This window comes from Natator depressus, chromosome 4, assembly GCF_965152275.1.
Source record: "Natator depressus isolate rNatDep1 chromosome 4, rNatDep2.hap1, whole genome shotgun sequence".
Classification (NCBI taxonomy): domain Eukaryota; kingdom Metazoa; phylum Chordata; order Testudines; family Cheloniidae; genus Natator; species Natator depressus.
Window position 1 is genome coordinate 90,637,419 of NC_134237.1, and position 22,158 is coordinate 90,659,576.

The window sequence follows — 22,158 nt, forward strand, 5'->3', positions numbered from 1 at the left end:
CTTTTCTGCAGGGGGAAAAATATGCAGGAGACATGAATTCTGCACATGTGTAGCGGTGCAGAATTCCCCCAGGAGTAAATTTAAGCTTACTTGAACAACCCCTTCTTCCAGTGTTACCCTAAAATAATTTATGGACTTTCCCTGAATAATGTGTGATTTAAGAAATGACCAGTTTATAAAGATACTCACTGTGCAGTTCCTCTTGAACAGATGAGCTTGGAGAAATTGTCTCTGCATAAAAAAAACCTTTCGCATTACACTAGCCCCTTACATATCTTTTGAAGCATACAGTATATCCTAGCAAGTTCTTTTTAAATAGATTTGCCTTTATATTAACAGTATTAAAAATAATAAGATTGCACAAATGCACTTTAGCAAAATATACTGGGATTTTCAGCACAGAAACGCTCTGCACTGCTACTAAGCCTAAACACTGAAGTTTAACCCAATTTAATGAATCAGAAGAGAAAGAACTCTGAATTAGATAGGCATAAATGCATCTTAAATCGGTGTTGTAAACAGAAATTAAACTCAGCTAAGATGAATTTAAGTAGCAGTTCTAGACCAACACCTTGTGTGGCAAGTTCAGATGACTGTATATTTGAAACATGAGCCACAGAAAAATCTGAAGTCAGTTTCTGAAACCAACACAAATACCGTTTATTTGTGGGATATCATTTTACATTAACTCCAGCAAAACCTAAAAACCAATCAGCTGAACTCAGGTAAGGTGGCATAACAGTTCTTTAGTCAGGTTGTGAATCACAGGACTTTAGCACACCTCATATAAGATGCAAATACCTAAGACATAAAAGCATTCACAGTTATAGGTTAACTGCTGTTCCTGTAACAGCAATATCAGTAGAAACTATTTTGTGATAACACAAAATCAACCCACATTTTGGTCTCATTTACAGACAACCTACAGTTTAGTTGGTGAATAGATTCTATACACTTATACAACAATATGAAAGGAGAAAGTATAAGGCTTATAAGAGGTATTTTAGCAGTTATAATTAAAATGAGGGGCACAAGCTAACTTTTAAAGCTGTCTGTATAAACTTCAAAGAGTATTTAACAATTTGTTAGGCTTGTGACCAAGGGCCAACAGAAATCTGGAAAAATCCTAGCAAAATTGAGGTATACTTCTACCCCTCCAAAAACAAGGCTGCAGAACATTAAGTCAGTACCCCATGCCAGGTCTCACTAACTGATTGCACTAGGCACATCTTGTGATGAAATAATGAAACAATGAGTATGTGATGTAACAGGAAACTACAGTTCTCTATAAAAAGAAGTCAAAAACTTAATGATTAAAGGGTTAAAATACACTACATGCATTCATTCCAAATTTGTACTGTAGTTTAAAAAACATTAAAATAGGTTGTTTAGACTGAAAACTGGAGCTGCCACTTTCTTGAATAGACTTCCTTAAAGAAAGAAAAGGGTAGGTTGATCTAGACTAGGCAATAAAGGTAATACATAGGATTAAATGGAGCAAGTTCCCATCTGTTAGTATTAGATTGTTTTAGTCTATTTGGCGATAGAAGGAATCATATGTGTAAATCTGATATTGTTAAGTTTTCCTGTAATTAATATTATCCTTAAAATCTATTAAATAAGGAACTCTCACAAAGCCCATCATCTATCAATCTTAAGTATTTATAGGGTGCCAAATACTGTAGTATCTGGGTACTAATTTCCTCACTAACCAACTCACTGCCTCATTTCTCTTTAATACCAAACAAAGTTAACACACAAATCATTAAACCGCAACTACACAAATTATTTTACATCAGAAAAACATGTACAGAACTTGCAACACTTTGCCATAATGACCTATGTCTCAGATTTAGCTTCAAGGCCAAGAAGTTGGCAAATTTTGTGCATCTTCTCCTGCCAAAAAAGGAATAAACTGAAGTGCCAGTCATTTCATTACATTTAAAGAAAAGTGTACATAACAAAAAGCAAAGTGAACTGTTTAGGGAGTTCCCACTGTTTAAAAAAAAAAAAAAAGGTAGTGCTTTTGAGATTTATCACCAAAAGGCATGAAGAATGAAGTCCTCTGTTTATCCACAGACCAAATACAGCTCAAGCAACAGGAGTGCAAGTTTCCATACATTAACTAGTCAACAAGGATAGGCTTAGTTCAGTCTTGGGTCCATTCCTTTTTTTGGCCTCTACACTGTAAATGCCAACAGAAGTGAAAATTATCTGCAGCTATGTTAGTGGTTTGATTTAAGAGACTCGTATAGGCAACTGGAAGCAGATGAAAAGGTATGTATTTTCAGTCACTATTAACCTGTTTCACAATAACCAGTTCCTTGGGCTCTGCTCCCCATGGACTGTATGCAAAGCAAATAAGAGCAGTATATTATCAACTTACCCAGCACAAGTATCCATAAAAAGTGTGTGTGTGTGTGTGTGGGGGGGGGGGATTAATTAAATTTTAGATTCTGTTAAACACAGTAAAATCTGCAAAAAAACATCTGAGTGATCTGAACAGATTTCTGTTGACCCTGATTATGACAGTTATATCTATAATAATGATTACAAGTTTCTTTGGCTTCTGCCTCCATTATTGGAAGCCAGATTATTCATGACATATAAAATTCATTATGCAACAAATCTTGTATTTTAACAGTGCCACTGTGCTAAAAACTTGTCTGGAATTGTAACTAGCCTAACATGTAAGAACACTTATAGTATTTTACCTAGTTTTTTAGCAACCACTATTTAGCCTAATTTTACAAGCTATATTGCTTCCAAGTTTACTTTTTAAAAGAACTAAACCAGTAGCTCCACAGATATTTTCCTTATGGCTATACTCACTGCAATATATACATTTACATTAGAAGTCTTATTAAAACACAAGTGTTTTAATAAGAGACTTATTGTAAACATTAAATACCACACACCATTTAATTACTGACTTGTGCAAACTGGCATCAAACATGTAAGTCATGTTATAACGTAACAGCATACAAACAGGTAACAATTATGTATGCTTTGTCACTATGAAATTTAAGATTTCTGTTTGTTTTTAATCCCATGACAAAACATGGTGGGGGAAGGCAGTATATGTGCATATACTGGATATACATATGTAACTTTTGTCTCAGGTGGTTGAATTACGGAAAAAACAAGTTTAAACACAAAATGACCACTAATAGCAAAGCAACTGTGACTCTGGTCCAGAGCTGCAAGATTAGCATGCTTTTGGTCAACTAGGCTTAATTCTGCACACACTGAAGTAAACAGGAGTTGTATCAGCGACTTTAGTAAGAGCAGAATAGGGCTTTCAGTACAGCTGAACATTTCACATTCAACGTAAGGTACTTTTTTTGGATCACAACCTAGAAAGGTTTCAAAACTGCTAATACCTTTAAAAATATTTCTGCAGCAAAGTAATGTTACTGCTTTATTCCAAAATATTCAGTGGCTGATTTTGTTAAAATATACCATTTTGGGACCATTTTCACAAATCTTTGGAACCAAAATAAGTTTAATAGCACCAGAAACTATGACAATCTATTTAAAAAAAATTAATACTGATGTTATTTTATGAAACGGAAGTCAAAGATGACATGACAAAATACAGAACTTAAAACACATCCCAGTCACTCATTTTCCTCAAATAAATGGCTAAAACTTTCCTATACAAATAATCAAATTCATGAAATTAAGAAGTGGCCCTTACTAACGGTATTGTATATTTAAATTTTTAATGCTGGTGTTTAATATACCCATTGCCTGCAATGGACATTTGGCCAGGAAAATCCAATCCCTAGCATGAAAGTACTTAAGCTTTCACTATTCAATATATTTTTTACTTAGAAACACAAAATTATAGCATGGGAAAGACTAACTAAAGTTACAAACAAAAACTAAACATAGGTTTAACTGTTGGCTGAGAATAATGAGCCTTAATTCCCCAACTAAACACTAACTTTAGATAAAAAGTTTAAATTTTACTTTGTAGCAACATAGTTTGAACAGTCTTGGTACACCAAAAATAAAAGGAATATGCCAAAGGCAATTTACAAAAGTCTAAAACCCATTTTTAAAAGGTACTTTAATTTGTTCACTTGTACCTATATTCAAACTACTGCAGTTTTGACATTAAAAAGCCAGTACTTTCTTCTCCAAGTGGAAATCATCTGTGGCATGTACAGCTATTACAATTTTAATAATATTAATAATAAAAAAGACATCAATACTTCTTACTAAACAAAAGTGATGTTTGACATATGCCTGTGAAGAAAATCATAATGCACCTCTCCTTGTCTCAAAAATTGGCATCTTAAACAGTAAAATTAGAACTGCCAACAGTTCCTCCTCATGATAACTATGTTCAAACAGTCTTAATTTTGTTTTCTGAAATGCTACATTTGAGACCAAATGAAAAACAAAAACTAGAAGTTACATGTTCATTGAAGGTGACTAGAAATATGCCACAACATTATTTTTACAATACATTTCTCCAGAAATAATCCCTAGGTGAAGCTTTTTTATACACATATACAAAATTTAGACAGCAATATACACATAATCACAGTGAGGATGCTGGCAAGCTCACCAATCTGTAGTGTAAATACAAAATGCAAAGCAGCCTTCAAAGAGAACAATGCTACACAGCAAGCATAGCTGGCCTGTTAAATAGCAAACACCAAAAGTTCCCTGCAAAAGGGATACAGTGCAAGAAAAGCAGCATGCGCTTTGATACAAACAGCAGTTTATGGCTAATGGTTGACAACTGTAGTAACAGTGACTCTTGAGCGGCTGTGCATAGTAAACTCCTATGTCATCTGTTTCCCCTTATACCACTCCACAAATTCATCCAACAACACTGGCCCTGTAGAGAGATATCAAATAATTGTATTTTACATAAATCTTGGAAGAGGGGCTGCAGGAGTAGGGGCATATGGAGAAAACCGAAGAAATACTTACATGCTCCATCTTCATCATAATTACTGAGGTCAAGGTTAATTGTTCTGCTGAATTCTAGCACATTACACCATTGGTCCTTGTTGATAACTTTGTATTTTGATTGCTGCTTAAGATAAGAAGTGTAAGTTACTAAAACAACATTGGGGTTTACAATGTGAAAAAAAATCACTTCAAATTTGCAGGTTTTTAATAGAACTCAAATGCAACACAGGATAATGACTGAAGCTCTAAACCAATGGAAAGTGTAGTTTTAGGGCTTGGACGCTGCATTTTAAGAGTTATGAATTTACAAAATGACAACTTTGAAAATAAGCACCGAGTCATAATTCAGTCGTCTACTAGTACTATCATCATTCAAATATTAATATTTCAGAGAAAAACCAAGTAAAACGTAAATCTGTTTCAAACTGAAACTTTGTTGTGTACCTCTAGGAACTGGTGGAATACTGGAAAAAGAGGCCATGTTTTTCCCAAGAGAAGTCCTAACATACACTTGGCAGTATTTATGTCTAGGCTGCGCTGGTCCTTTTCCTGTTGGAAGGGAAGAAACAAAGTTAAAATGGTATCTCAATATTTCTCATTTGCACCAGTAGTTAAATCACTGTTCACTCTTGGCACATCATGAAAACTACTGCTAAATTGCAGGCAACCTGTATATTAAGCGCTGTATTGTTTTAACATATACAACAAAGTAAGACTTCCCAATGAAAACTTTATGTTTCTTTACAGCAATTGGCCATGCTATAGAAAGACCAGTTACTTTTCATACTAACTGTAGTTCAAGGATCCCTACTGTAGATGAAGCAGCCACTCTTGGGGTACAATTTCAGAACTTTCAGGAAGCAGCAGCCACTTAAAGAGTGAAAATCTGGTCAACACATGGTCTTCTGGGTGGAAATTCAGCCTGCTCTTGCCTTAGCTTTGCTTCATTCACCTCCTTTATACTGCTTAAGATGATATTGCAGAAACACTTCTTTCAGTGACAAACAAGGTTAACACCTTTCCTGTTATTGCAGTTGCTTAGGTCACCTCTCTTTGATATTTTGATATTTATAATGTTGACAAGTTGGGTAATTCTATGAGTGGTCATTACTGCAAGTTTTCAACATTTTCTGGAAGACCTGGTCTTCGCCTGTAGCTTCGTCATGGTCCCCATGTCTCAACTGAACACTGACAAATACATAGCTGGAATAAGTCTGGCTCACCTGTTTGTTAGTATTATTAAAACAAGTATTAGAAATCTAAGAATGTATTTAGTGTTTAGATTTTATTGGATGCTTCTGAGTTCTACATGCATTAATCTTACTTATAACATCTGTATCCCATATTGTAAAGCAAAATTTGAACAGTTACATTGTGAGCTCCTGTGACTCTCTAAATCACCAGACAGGAGAGAGACATTAATTAGCATGAAGGGCTGATCTTCAAGAGAAGATGTTACACCTCCCCAAAAGGAAAGTTCCCTCAATATCATACGATCTATTGTGGGACACTGCAACTGGAATTTCCCTACATACCATCAACAAGAGGACAAAAGACTTTTGTTGTCCTGCTGTCCTCCCTGTGAAGATGAGTAATGCAAGTGGACTCCTTCCATCAGCTGAGTTTGCAGCTCAGAGGATATGAGAAGAAGAGAATAAAACCCCTAACAAGAAGTAACTGATTATCTATATGCTGCTTGGACTCTGGGATGGCAAAGTGTTTCCAGGTATAAGCAAGAGATCCTCAGCTGCTGAGCCTGGGTTAGCCCTAAAGGACATATAGAGCCTGCTTATTATAGAAGCTTCTATTACTTTTTGAAACTTAAGACTGTAACTCATTTGTGTATATATGTTTACCTGCTTTAACTTGTAAATAACTCTCTTGTTTCCTTTTCCTATTTCAGAATTTTTTATATAGTCATTATAGGATTGGTTACAAGCATTGTCTTTGGTGTGATATCTAAGGTGCAATTGACCTGGTGTAAGTACCTGGTCCTTTGGGACTGGGAGTGACCTGAATATTGCTGTGATTCTTGGTGTAAGGGATCATCTATCACAAAGGTATGCTCCCCTAGATGTTGAGCTAGATCAGAGTTCCCAAAGGGACTGTCTGAGACTCCTTGTTAAGGCTGTTATAGTGTCTGAGGAGTTCACTTGATAACTGGTTGGTGAAATCTAAGCTGACAGCCTGAGACCCCCACTGTCAGCCCCAGGCAGCTGGTGGTTCGATTAATATGGAAAGCCAGATAACAGAGGCTCAGTTAAATGGGGTTCTACTGTACTATTCCTATTTTACAGATGGGGAACTAAGGCATAGAGACCAAGACACTGATCCTGTGTGATTGAAGTCAATGGAAACTGCCATTTACTTCAATAGGCATAGAATCAGGGCCCAGTTGACTTGTCCAAGATCACACAGGAAAGTCTTTAGTGAAGCAGGGGATTGAACCTGTGATCTACTGCATCCAAAATGAATACTAGCCACTGGACTATCCTTCCTCCCCCCTTTTTTCCCCCTCTGCAATGTTGATATTTGGCATACACAGTATCTGGAAACACACAAAATCAATTTTAAAGAGTGAACATTTGTGTGCGTTGGAAGCAGTCTTAACTGGCATCCTGAGAATAACTAGTCCCAAACTTGTAGCTGTTGTATGTGAAAGTGAACCCACAGAAAGCAACAATAATAAAAGTCAGACTGAGTCCTGGACTACTCACCCGTGCAAAATCAAATGCATATCTATAAATTAGCTTAAAATTTGTAGGCTCATTTAATAAGGATCTCAAGTAATCCAAGGAATTTCTCAGTTTCTCTGTTGCATCACATCTACAAAAAAGAGAAGCTATTTATAATCCAACACTAGATTTTCATCTGAACTTTTAGAAAAAGATATCCCAAATATACTTAGCTTTGTTTTCATTCCCCCACATCTATATGCATCCTCCATGAAAGTTAAATACACATCAGTGGGCTTATCTACACAAGAACATTGCACGAGTTTAACCTAAGGTGTGAATGGAAATTGATTTATTTAAACTGGTGCAAACCCCTGTATGGATACTCTTATTTTGGTTTAAGAGTAGGAGTTTTAAGTTTAATTTGATTGGGAGCAGGTTTAAGTTAAACCTAAGTAAGCCACTCAAATTGAAGTAAAAGCATCTACACAGGATTTGCACCAATATAAAAACTGATTTAAGTTACACCACTGCAATTTTCCTGTCCTTACAAGGCTTTGACTACTATCACAACATTGCAGTTATTTGACAGTTATTTATAGACAAAATCTATCCTGAAACACAGTGTGGCTTGAGAGCCAAAAAGTCTATTATTGATATGATCTTCTCACTGAGACAACTACAAGAGAAATGCAGAGGAAAAAAAAGGCCCCTTTACAAAGCCTTCATCGATCTCGCAAAGGCTTTTGACTTTGTCAGTAGAAGCAGACTATTTGCGCTTCTAGAAAAGGTTGGATGTCCCCACCCCCAAGCTCTTAACCATGATTCACTTCTTCCATGAAAACATGTATGGCACAGTCCAATACGATGGCTTATTCTCCGAGACTTTCCAAATTCATAGTGGGGTCAAGCAAGGTTGTGTATTTGCCCAAACTCTGTTTGGGAATCATCTTCTCCTTGCTACTGAAACAAGCTTTGGGCTTCCCAACTGAGGGAATCTACTTGCACACAAGATCTGATGGAAAGCTGTTCAATCTTGAAAGACTCAGACCAAAAACCAAGACTCGGGAGGTCCTCATCCAACACCTCCTCTTCGCTGACGATGCAGCAATGACCACCCACCCAAAAGCCTATCTCCAAAACCTCATGAACAGTTTTTCCAAAGCTGCCAAGACTTCGGGCTTACCATAAGCCTAAAAAGAATAACGTAATGTGCCAAGCAGTTGAAGAAGCACCCTCCATCAAGATCAACAACTATGAACTTGAAGCGATGAACAAGTTCACGTACCTGGGGTCCACTACTGCAGTCAACGGTTCACTTGAAACAGAACTCAACATCATCTGCATTGGAAAAGCCACCACAACAACATCTAGACTTGAGCAAGACAGTAAACTGACAGAACACACAAAGACAAAGACATATCTGTGTGTATTGTGCATGTGTTATCAGCACACTATTGTATGGGAGCGAGGCATGGACCTTACATTCTCATCAGGAAAAGAGGCTCAAAAGTTTTCATATGAATTGCCTTTATTGAATCTTTGGAATCTCCTGGATGGACAGAGTCACCAACACTGAGGTACTCAAACGAACCAGCACCCAGCATGCAAACACTCCTCACATACAGACACCTCCACTGGCTTGGGCATGTGTGCTAAATGAATGATGAGCACATCCCAAACGTCATCCTCTAAGGCGAACTGGCATCTGGAAAAAGACCCAAAGGACGCCCACAATTGTGTTTCAAGGATGTGTGCAAGCAAGACCTCAAAGAAATGGACATTGATGTGGATAACTGGGAAGATCACACTAAGGACTGCAGCTTTTGGAAACAAGATCTTAACAAAGGTCTCATAGTTACGAGATGAAGCAGTCCGGCTTAGCAAAGGAGAAAAGAGCTCGCAGAAGGCAGAGCCCAAAGGATCAAAATATCACCTTTAAATGTGACAGATGCATCAGTGATTGTCTCTCTCGAGTGGGTCTCTTCAGCCACTGCTGCCATTAAACCAATTGAGTAAATTCTTTACCTCTCTGGGGCGCATATGCATGGTCTCATGAGACTGAAGAGGCCTATTGCTACTGATGTGTTAAACCCACATTGCCATGCTATAACAGCCTGGCAATGTGGCCTAACACATCCACATTGATTCTGAAACTTTGGGGCTTGAACAGACTGGTCTACTCTAAAATGACAGAGACATATCTGGGGTGTGGGATAGACCAGACTTGCCAAGAGGAGCCCCAAGAGGAAAAAAGCCTGGGGAGGAAGTTTGGCTGGAGGGTTTCCTACAGAAGTGCGTTTGGAAGTACGTATTGTAAAGAACCAAGAATGCCAAGGAGTGACTGAGAATCCTTGCAATTAAACTGCATGTGGGAATAATTTGTGTGAACAGACTAGAATCCAGAACAGTCACTATGTTTGAGATATGGCGTTGTATGAATAAAGCAACTTCAAGGAGAGGTGATTTTGGTTAAGACTTGAAGAGTTTGAAGTCTGATTTGGAGTGGGATGAGGCAAAAGAGCACCTGGTTACAGATGACTTGTTCCTTCACTCTGGAACATATTAATCCCCCCCTCTTCACACGAGCATTTTGCCCAATGTGCAGACATTTTAAGCCATGAGTATTTAGTCAGCAAAGTATGCGCAGCATAACTGCAAGAACACATTGGTTTAAAGATGTCTGCAGTTGAGCCATACTTGCTGTAGACAGTCGAGAATAAACATTTATGTCTAGCTCTCCAGAGCAGAGTCTTTGACTTTCTTCACTAATCCAACACGTCTTTTTGGACAAAAAATTATTTGACGTTATTACATTTACCACAGCAAAATTAGGACTTATAACCTTTTAAAAGGCACTTACTGCAGTGATGTCATTCCTTTTAACCATTCTTGCAATGTGAAATAACCCATGTTTTGTGCATCCAATTTCCAAGCTAGAACAAGCATAACTACCTATTTAAAAAGGAGACAATATTAAGATGAAGGGGGACAACAGATTTCTTGAACAGTTATTACTAGACCGCTTGCCAAATCTTTTTATTCAGTTTAGAGGAAGAACCATTCAAATACGAGTGAAACAGGCAGGATGTTGAAACTCCTACTACTGAAAAATTAAAATAATGTTTTTTTAAGTTCTACAAATTGAGTACACTGCTCATTTATTCAGAAACACTTCTGTATTAAATTACCCTTTCTATCCTACCTTTCAATTTGTTAAGTCTATGTATAAAGCCCATCAGATTACATCAGGGTGCCCAACACGGTGCCCACGGGCGCAATGGCGCCCACTGGGGCAGCTGTGCTTGCCCACAGGACACCGCCCCGCCGAAATGCTACCGCCAAGCGCGGCCGCAGGAGAACCGCCCGACGAAATGCCGCCGAGAAGCGTTGCCGTTTCTCAGTGGCATTTTGGCGGCGAAGTTTCTTTCTGCTGCCGCTTCTTGGCGGCATTTCGGCAGCGGGGTGTTTGGTGCCCGCCACAATCTTTTGGGAATAAGAATGTGCTATTCCCACAGAAAGGTTGAGGACTACTGAACTACATCTTTAAACTTTGGAGCAGGAACTGCCTGAACAGCATGTAGCATGACTGGGCCCTAAAGGGTACGACAACACTGCTATAAAAAACAAGAAGTGCTGAGTCTCAGAACCCAGGTCAGCTGGCTTGGGCTGCGGGGCTATAAAACTGCAGTGTAAATGTTTGGGCTTAGGCAGCCCAGGCTCTAAGATCTTCCCATCTAGTGAGGTCTGAGAGCCCAGTCTCCAGCCAGATCCCCAAAGTCTAAACTGCAACTTTATAGCCCTGCATCCTGAGCCAGCTGATCTGGGCCGGCTGAGGCTGTGTCACAAGTCTTTTATTGTAGTGCAGACATATCCTAAAATTCTGCTGTAATACAAACAGCAATGACTATTTACATAAAGAGTGGTCCAACTCTTGACTCCAACTTTAAAATAATTTAAGGTGATTGAAACCCTCCTTTACTTAGCTGTAGGTAGGATTTATTACAGCATAAAGGCTCTCCTGTGAATATAAAGTTTGTCAGTTACTATGGTTCTTCGAGAGAGCATTGCCTCTGTATATCTCACTTGTGGATTGTGCCTCCCAAGTGTTGCAAAACTTCAGAAAGCTTATTAAACACTACAGCTGTTGGCTCAACCCAATGGCCTCACACATGAAACATTTGGAGCTAAAGGCTATAAAAGGGCCATGTGGCCCCAACTGCCTCAATTCCTTCCACTTAATCCGAGGGTCCCATGAGGGAAGAGCTCTGAGGAACAGGGGATAGTGTGCTGGTAGCACAACTATGTAGCGCCAACATCCTCAAAAACCACAGTTACTGCTAATCTACTATTTTTCTTTAAGGTGGTCACTGCTTACTCCCACTTGGGGGAGTCTAACATGCAGCACAGTCCACAGGAACATGGGCTGGTAAATTCTAATTAAACAAAGATTGCAGAATTGTTCTTCTACAACATGCATGAAATCTAGAAATCAAATCCAGAGAGTAGTGTCAAGTAAATGTCTAAATGAAAAGCCAGCTTGCAGTCCTACAGATTTTCAAAATGGAAATATTTCAAGGCTGCAGCTGCTGCTGCCTTAGCACTAAGAACTTCAGGTACTGTCACCCTAAGTAGCATATAACAAATCTGAGTACGCAGTCTAATCTGTTTAGGATATGCCTGCCCTTTGAGCTAAGGTATTTAGCCCCTCCTGCCGCCTGCAGGACCCAGCTACATTCTAATTTTAGTACACAAGCTCTATCAGAACTACCACAGGTATGTCTCTTTGAGCTGAAATTGAGACCTTCCAGCCTGAAGCGTAGGCATACCCATAGATGCTGAGTGAAAATGAAACTCTCTAGAGTAAATGTCGAAAGATACAAAAAACATAGACTAATTCTAAATAGCTTAGTCCTATCCAAACAAAAACTCAAGACCTTTTTGAGATCTCTGGTATGAAGCTTAGATTCCCCCAGGTGAGAAAGAAGGTTTGAGGGAAAAAATACCAGGAGATTTAAATCAGGAACTCAGACACCACTTTTGAGATACATTTGAGATAAAGTGCAGGACAACTGTCCCTGGGAAACAGAATGAAAGGAAGATCAGCCATTAAAGCCTGCAACCTAGTCAATCACTTATCTTGCAGCTATTAATGCAGTTAAAAACTCTGTTGCTAATTACAATAATATTTTCCCAAGAGCTCAAAAGTTGAGTCTCACCATGAACCACAAGGGTTTAGTGAGTTATTAAGAACATAAGAATGGCCATACTCGGTCAGACCAAAGGTCCATCCAGCCCAGTATCCTGTCTACCAACAGTGACCAATGCCAGGTGCCCCAGAGGGAGTGAACCTAACAGGTAATCATCAAGTGATCTCTCTCCTGCCATCCAGCTCCACCCTCTGACAAACAGAGGCTAGGGACACCATTCCTTACCCATCCTGGCTAATAGCCATTAATGGACTTAACCTCCATGAATTTATCCAGTTCTCTTTTAAACCCTGTTTTAGTCTTAGCCTTCACAACGTCCTCAGGCAAAGAGTTACACAGGTTGACTGTGCGCTGTGTGAAGAAGAACTTCCTTTTATTTATTTTAAATCTGCTGCCATTAATTTCATTTGGTGGACCCTAGTTCTTATATTATGGGAACAAGTAAATAACCTTTCCTTATTCACTTTCTCCACACCACTCATGATTTTACATACCTCTATCATATCCCCCCTTAGTCTCCTCTTTTCCAAGATGAGAATTCCTAGCTTCTTTATTCTCTCCTCATATGGGACCCGTTCCAAACCCCTAAACATTTTAGTTGCCCTTCTCTGAACCTTTTCTAATGCCAGTATATCTTTTTTGAGATGAGACCACACCTGTACACAGTATTCAAGATGTGGGCATACCATGGATTTATATAAGGGCAGTAAGATACTCTCCATCTTATTCTCTGTCCCTTTTTTAATGATTCCTAACATCCTGTTTGCTTTTTTGACTGCCGCTGCACACTGCATGGACGTCTTCAGAGAACTATCCACGATGACTCCAAGATCTTTTTCCTGATTAGTTGCAGCTAAATTAGCCCCCATCATATTGTATGTGTAGTTGGGATTTTTTTTTCCCAATGTGCATTACTTTACATTTATCCACATTAAATTTCATTTGCCATTTTGTTGCCCAATCACTTAGTTTTGTGAGATCTTTTTGAAGTTCTTCATAGTCTGCTTTGGTCTTAACTATCTTAAGCAGTTTAGTATCATCTGCAAACGTTGCCACCTGTTTACCCTCTTCTCCAGATCATTTATGAATAAGCTGAACAGGATTGGTCCTAGGACTGACCTTTGGGGAACACCACTAGTGACCCCTCTCCATTCTGAAAATTTACCATTTATTCCTACCCTTTGTTCTCTGTCTTTTAACCAGTTCTCAATCCATGAAATGATCTTCCCTCTTATCCCATGACAACTTAATTTACGTAAGAGCCTTTGATGAGGGACCTTGTCAAAGGCTTTCTGGAAATCTAAGTACACTATGTCCACTGGATCCCCCTTGTCCACATGTTTGTTGACCCCTTCAAAGAACTCTAGTAGATTAGTAAGACATGATTTCCCTTTACAGAAACCATGTTGACTTTTGCCCAACAATTTATGTTCTTCTATGTGTCTGACAATTCTATTCTTTACTATTGTTTCAACTAATTTGCCTGGTACTGACGTTAGACTTACTGGTCTGTAATTGCCGGGATCACCTCTACAGCCCTTTTTAAATATTGGCGTTACATTAGCTATCTTCCAGTCATTGAAGCTGATTTAAAGGACAGGTTACAAACCGTAGTTAACAGTTCCGCAATTTTACATTTTAGTTCTTTCAGAACTCTTGGGTGAATGCCATCTGGTCCCGGTGACTTGATACTGTTAAGTTTCTCAATTAATTCCAAAACCTCCTCTAGTGATACTTCAATCTGTGAGAATTCCTCAGATTTGTCACCTACAAAAAACGGCTCAGGTTTGGGAATCTCCCTAACATCCTCAGCCGTGAAGATTGAAGCAAAGAATTCATTTAGTTTCTCCACAATGACTTTATCATCTATAAGTGCTCCTTTTGTATCTCGATCATTCAGGGGCCTCACTGGTTGTTTAGCAGGCTTCCCGCTTCTGATGTACTTAGAAAGCATTTTGTTATTACCTTTTGAGTTTTTGGCGAGCTGTTCTTCAAACTCCTTGTTGGCTTTTCTTATTACATTTTTACTCTTAATTTGGCAGTATAACACTACACTACAAAATTGAGTTGTGTCTTGTATTTCACACAAATCTCTTAGTACAAAATTATAATTTTATCTAGCCAGATTTAATAATTTAAAAATCCCACAAAAGACAAGTCAAGAAACCAGCCTTTCCTGTTTTCTTGTACATGACAGGTGTATTATGTATGAATTTTAAAAGGTCTTTTCTAATTCACAAGACATTCCTGACTGTAAGAGACACATGTTTTCTGTATCACTTGTGTTTCAAAATCAGGTAGATGAGATTAGCAAATTTTCAAACAGGACAATATTTTCCCCCTCAGAAATATGAAACAAACTTATGAGCCGAATAATGTGCATACCCACTTCATTTCTAAATTAAAACTCTAGGATTGTTTCAATTAAAATAAACACTAACTTTTTGGAAGGTTTGGGCTTTCAGAGTTTAATTTACCCGTTTTCAGTGAAGGCAAGTGATTTTAAGGTGTGCCAAAGCAACAAAATAAACCTGCCTGGTTTTTGCTTCTCCATTGAACAACGGTTTCTTCAATTTTCCATTTCAAAATTTTTCAAACTTGGATGATAAAAGACTAAGAGATACAAGCCAGGTTCATGTTCACTTTGGTGGCTTAAGGATATTTTGGGAAAATCATAAACTTACATTTTCTGGTTCAACTCCGATATCTTCACAAAATTTCTCCATGCCTTCAGGACCTACAACGTCATCAGTTCCTGCAATCAAATGACATTTCACAATATTGTTGTTTAAATTAAAATTCACTGCAAGCACATCACTGCTGTAAAAGAGAAGTATTCATGCAACGTAAGCTGAACTTCCGTAGGATTCAGTTTTCTTTTTGATACATACAAATATTTACCCTTTACAAGAAGATATTAAACTATGATAAAAGTTTACACCTCTGGTAAGGCATAAGAAGAGAGAGAGAAAATATCAGCACTATCCTTCATTTCTTTTTTAACTTGTACCACGGTACCCAGTAATTGCAGCAACTGTGAAAAGTGAATAGATTCATAGATATTAAGGTCAGAAGGGACCATTATGATCATCTAGTCTGACCTCCTGCACAATGCAGGCCACAGAATTTCACCCACCCACTCCTGCAATAAACCTCTCACCTATGTCTGAGCTACTGAAGTCCGCAAATCATGGTTTAAAGACTTCAAGGTGCAGAGAATCCTCCAACAAGCGACCCATGCTACAGAGGAAAGTGAAAAACCCCCAGGGCCTCTGCCAATCTGCCCTGGAGGAAAATTCCTTCCTGACCCCAATTATGGCAATCAGCTGAACCCTGAGCATGTGGGCAAGATTCATCAGCCAGATACCCAGGAAAGAATTCTCTGTAGTAACTCAGATCCCACCCCATCGAACATCCCATCACAGGCCATTGGGCATATCTATCGCTAATAGCTAAAGATCAATTAATTGCCAAAATCATGTTATCCCATCATACCATCTCCTCCATAAACTTATCGAGTTTAATCTTGAAGCCAGATAGGTCTTTTGCCCCCACTGCTTCCCTAGGAAGGCTGTTCCAGAACTTCACTCCTCTGATGGTTAGAAACCTTCGTCTAATTTCAAGTCTAAACTTCCTGATGCCCAGTTTATATCCATTTGTTCTTGTGTCCACACTGGTACTGAGCTTAAATAATTCTTCTCCCTCTCTGGTATTTATCCCTCTGATATATTTATAGAGAGCGATCATTTCTCCCCTCAGCCTTCTTTTGGTTAGGCTAAACAAGCCAAGCTCATTGAGTCTTCTTTCATAAGACAGGTTTTCCATTCCTCAGATCATCCTAGTAGCCCTTCTCTGTACCTGTTCCAGTTTGAATTCATCCTTCTTAAACATGGGAGACCAGACCTGCACACAGTATTCCAGATGAGATCTCACCAGTGCCTTGTATAACAGTACTAACATCTCCTTATCCCTACTGGAAATACCTCGCCAGATGCATCCCAAGACCGCATTAGCTTATTTCACGGCCATATCACATTGGCGGCTCATAGTCATCCTGTGATCAACCAATACTCCAAGGTCCTTCTCCTCCTCCGTTACTTCTAATTGATGCGTCCCCAGCTTATAACTAAAATTCTTGTTATTAATCCCTAAATGCATAACCTTACACTTCTCACTATTAAATTTCATCCTACTACTATTACTCCAGTTTACAAGGTCATCCAGATCCTCCTGTATGATATCCCGGTCTTTCTCTAAATTGGCAATACCTCCCAGCTTTGTATCATCCGCAAACTTTATGAGCACACTCCCACTTGTTGTGCCGAGGTCAGTAATAAAAAGATTAAATAAGATTGGTCCCAAAACCGATCCCTGAGGAACTCCACTGGTAACCTCCCTCCAGCCTGACAGTTCACCTTTCAGTATGACCCGCTGTAGTCTCCCCTTTAACCAATTCCTTATCTACCTTTCAAATTTTCATATTGATCCCCATCTTTTCCAATTTAGCTAATAATTCCCCATGTGGCACTGTATCAAACGCCTTACTGAAATCTAGGTAAATTAGATCCACTGCATTTCCTTTGTCTAAAAAATCTGTTACTTCCTCAAAGAAGGAGATCAGGTTGGTTTGGCACGGTCTGCCTTTTGTAAAACCATGTTGTATTTTGTCCCATTTACCATTGACCTCAATGTCCTTAACTACTTTCTCCTTCAAAATTTTTTCCAAGACCTTGCATACTACAGATGTCAAACTAACAGGCCTGTAGTTACCCGGATCACTTTTTTTCCCTTTCTTAAAAATAGGAACTATGTTAGCAATTCTCCAGTCACTTGGTACAACCCCTGAGTTTACAGATTCATTAATAATTCTTGCTAATGGGCTTGCAATTTCATGTGCCAATTCCTTTAATATTCTTGGATGAAGATTATTTGGGCTCCCTGATTTAGTCCCATTAAGCTGTTCAAGTTTCACTTCTATCTCAGATATGGTAATATCTCCCTCCATGTCCTAGCATTATCCCTAAGCTCCTCATTAGCCTCATTAAAGACTGAGGCAAAGTATTTGTTTAGATATTGGGCCATGCCTAGATTATCCTTAACCTCCACTCCATCCTCAGTGTTTAGCGGTCCCACTTCTTCTTTCTTTGTTTTCTTCTTATTTATATGGCTAGAGAACCTTTTACTATTGGTTTTAATTCCCTTTGCAAGGTCCAACTCTACTTGACTTTTAGCCTTTCTCACTTTATCCCTACATGTTCTGACTTCGGTAAGGTAGCTTTCCTTGCTAATCCCTCCCACCTTCCACACCCTGTATGCGTTCTGCTTTTTCTTAATCACCTCTCTGAGATGCTTGCTCATCCAGCTTGGTCTAGAACTCCTGCCTTTGAATTTTTTCCCCTTTCTTGGGATGCAGGCTTCCTATAGCTTCTGCAGCTTTGACTTGAAGTAATCCCAGGCCTCCTCTGCCTTTAGATCCATAAGTTCTTCAGTCCAATCCACTTCCCTAATTAATTTCCTTAATTTTTGAAAGTCAGCCCTTTTGAAATCAAAAACCCTAGTCGCAGATTTATTTTTGTTTATCCTTCCGTTCAGTTTGAACTGAATTAGCTCATGATCACTTGAACCAAGATTATCCCCTACAACCATTTCTTCTATGAGTGTCTCACTGCTCACCAAAACCAAATCTAAAATGGCATCCCCTCTTGTTGGTTCAGCAACTACTTGGTGAAGGAATCCATCAGCTATTACATCTAGGAAAATGTGAGCCCTATTATTATTACTAGCACTTGTCCTCCAGTCTATATCTGGGAAGTTAAAGTCTCCTGTGATCACACAATTCCCGTTAGTATTTACTTCATTAAAAACATTAAAGAGGGCTCTATCCATCTCCAAATTAGATCGCGACAGTCTATAGCACACCCTAAGCACTATCACAGGGGAGGCTCTAGTAGTTTTCTTCCCCAGTGTGATTTTTGCCCAGACCGACTCTGTCTTATCCATTCCATCAATAAGGAAGGTACTGCAGGACAAAGACTTCTGAAACTGGCTCAGTACCGAAGTGCTGCTATACTGGGTGAACTGAACACAGTGGTTATTGGAACTTACTAAAGGCTCAAACCAGGAAACAAATTTGTTTTAAAGTTATCTTAATAGTAAACAGACAAGAAATCTTTAGTTCTATTAGAATACAATAAGTATTTTTTAAAGGGAGAGAATATAGCTGACTAACAAATATATATTATACTAGTATGGGATTGACACCCCCAGAACCAAATGCACAATTTACTTGTTTATATTAACTGTAACTATCTTCTTTGAGTCATTAAAAAAAAAATCTGAAATAAGATTATCATGCCCATTTTTATTCACAATGCAACACCACCATATCACACCACATAATGGAGACTTCACATACACAACCCCCTGCACGCAAAACTCTGCAAAGTAATTGCTATGTAAAAAGGCTTCAGAAAATATAACAGCAAGAAGAGCAGCAATCAAATCAAGACTCCTACTTCACAATCTCTGCAATACACTGTATGAAAACTTTCAGAGTAACAGCCGTGTTAGTCTGTATTCGTAAAAAGAAAAAAGAAAAGGAGTACTTGTGGCACCTTAGAGACTAACCAGTTTATTTGAGCATGAGCTTTCGTGAGCTACAGCTCACTTCATCATAGCTATGCATCTGATGAAGTGAGCTGTAGCTCACGAAAGCTCATGCTCAAATAAACTGGTTAGTCTCTAAGGTGCCACAAGTACTCCTTTTCTTTTTTGTATGAAAACTGCTAGAGGCATATACAAATAATAGTCAGCCTTGAAAAAAACAAGGTTTTATAATGAGAACAGCAGTTGACCCTTCACTATTGTGTTATAGTCAATCTTATATCAGTCTTAAATATTCAGCCTTGTGTATAATTAAATGTATTTAATTATACACATTTCCCATCTTTATTTCCCTATCTTCCCATTATCCCCTCCTCTCCCCCGATTCAGCCACCTCAAAACATACAACAGTTAAAAAAGATTTCTGCGATTTTATAAGGGAAAGTCACATTAGGAAAAGGGCAGTTATCAACAGTGGGTTTGTGTAAAAGAGAAAAACCTATGAAGTAAACATACAAGATCCTCATTTGAAAATTTGTTATCTCGGAGTGTTATAACACCACTATGAACAAAACTATACCCACTCCTCTCTGCCTTCTTCTTAGCACCTTTGCAGATGCAGCAAGTGGAAAACCAAAGTAGTTTCACACACTGCTATCCACTCATCCTTCTTTCTACTGAACTCTTGCCAAGAATGAGTTATTCCAGTAGTCAGAACAAGAATAGAAAATCCACACAGCCATCAAGAAAGGCACAGAATCTGGCAATAGGGTGCCTGCCTTTTTCTCTCTCTCTATCCCTTGTCTGTCTCTCTTCTCCAAACCTGCCAGACACAAAGACCTCAGACTAGTTTGGTTCATATAAATCATGTTTTGCTTTAATAGCATCACCACCAAAAATTAAGTGATAATTTATTAGCTGTACAGATGCCAAAAAGGAATGGAGATGAGAGCATTTAATATCATGCATCCAAACCAGCCGCTGCAAAAAGAAGACTACGTCATTTACTCCCTAAAGTTCTAGGTATGCTTTCAGAGAAACTACCCAAGGTCCCCATTTGTCTATCTACCAGCTATTCAGTTTCCCCTTCAGTGTTCTTTACAGTACTGTACTATAGAATTATTTTCTCCCTTTGCAAATAGCTTCCTTTAGGAGAGTTTTGTGTACTATTCTGCAAAATTAGCAGGTCACTGCCTGTATGTTGTCAGAAGATGAAGTATATCATAATAGGTGGTCCTAGAAGAAATTGCCAAGTCAAGTCCTGTTCAATATACAATAGTGAGAACGAGACAAAAATATACCCTCATGCTTAATGATGAAAAATAATTCTAAGGAAAGACTCCTTGAGGAAATGTGATCTCAGGAATCAGTTCCATTTTCTGCTTAGAACTGGAACCAGATTTATAAGTGAAAACTAAATACGGCTAACCTCCTAACCCTTTTAAAATGGGGCCCATGTCACCAGATGTCTACACTTCTCAATTGTAAGGGGCCAGAACTCTAAATCAATGAGTTAAACAAACTTCAGCTGGAAACATAATTTAATGTACAGATATTAGCAATAAATTCTGGTATAGAATTAAGCAATAAACCACAATTAAAGCTTGATTTTGTTTAATGTACAGTTACTAATTTATTTTTAATTCTGTGTAACTTAAAACCAAAATAGTGATACATTATCTGCATTTGAAATGTTTCTTGTTTGGGGAAAATATTGTCTTCAGTGTGTTAATTATTCTTTCAGACACTGGCACATCTTGAGTTCTTTGGTATCTGTCTATAAACAGGAGTCTTTTTTATTCAAGGATTCTTTTTAAAACTCTTTGCTTTACCAAGAAAACTCTGTATTAGATTGAAATTTCTAGGAAAAATCTCATTTAATAATGTCTTTAAATTTCAATACAAGTTTAGACAGTTGTCAGGGTTAGGCATTGGTACATATCAGCTTACCTGCATACTCATAGAACCATTCTAAGCATCTTTTACTTGAAAAGACTTCTTCCTCTGTCTTTATTCTAGTTGAATCATATTTTCTATACATGCTAAAAATGGAGAACATAATTAATAAGTAATTTACATTTTAAAAAACAGCTTTGTAGTCAAGATACAGTTAGCCAATACAAATGGCAATATCATTTTCCTAATATGGATAGTTTAAACTTAGGGCTTCTGTTTTTCAGGGTTTATTAATTTCATTGGGGGGAGTCTATTTTTTGGAGATTTTTGCCTTTATGTAGCTGTCCAAAAATTTGTATATACTGCAATGAGTAATGTATATTATACACATTACTCATTATAATAGTATATACTGTCATGAGTAATCTCCCTGTAATGTTATTTAGCACACTAACATAATACTGTTTCAACCAGCACACTAGGGAAGTTTTAATGCACATCAGCAGGGGCTACACAGACCAGTTAATGCGTAACATATGAGTGCGCTTTAGAAATCACACACCCACAGTGTGCCTTACTGATCCATGTAGACAAGTCCTTAGATACAAGTAACCATTTCCAGGTTTACTGCATAAACACCAGTTTGTTTTCTTTTCTTTTCCAGCATCAGGGGTGTCTTATTGGTGTTTACCAGTTAAAATCAGAAGCCCTACTTAATCTTTAGCATTTTACTCAACATCTTGCCCTCATATATCCACTTATTTACACAACTGCTTAACAGAATAAGTACCATAAAACTAAATATTAGAAATATTGAATGTATAAATAAAGCTCGCTTTTTC

At 38.2% G+C, this 22,158-nt stretch overlaps 1 protein-coding gene across 4 annotated transcripts in view; it reads right to left on the minus strand.

Annotated features, from left to right (window-relative positions):
- Positions 1-648: 648 nt before the first annotated feature.
- Positions 649-22,158, minus strand: part of DCUN1D4 (defective in cullin neddylation 1 domain containing 4) — a 74,892-nt gene continuing 53,382 nt past the window's right edge. For all 4 annotated transcript variants that reach the window (XM_074951426.1, XM_074951428.1, XM_074951429.1 and 1 more), the window contains 7 exons: positions 21,371-21,462; positions 15,502-15,572; positions 10,471-10,562; positions 7,650-7,758; positions 5,377-5,481; positions 4,951-5,053; positions 649-4,855 (listed from right to left, as the gene is read on the minus strand). In XM_074951426.1, coding sequence (XP_074807527.1) covers positions 4,800-4,855; positions 4,951-5,053; positions 5,377-5,481; positions 7,650-7,758; positions 10,471-10,562; positions 15,502-15,572; positions 21,371-21,462 — 628 coding nt within the window. In that variant the 3' untranslated portion in view covers positions 649-4,799. The remainder of the gene's footprint in view (positions 4,856-4,950; positions 5,054-5,376; positions 5,482-7,649; positions 7,759-10,470; positions 10,563-15,501; positions 15,573-21,370; positions 21,463-22,158) is intronic.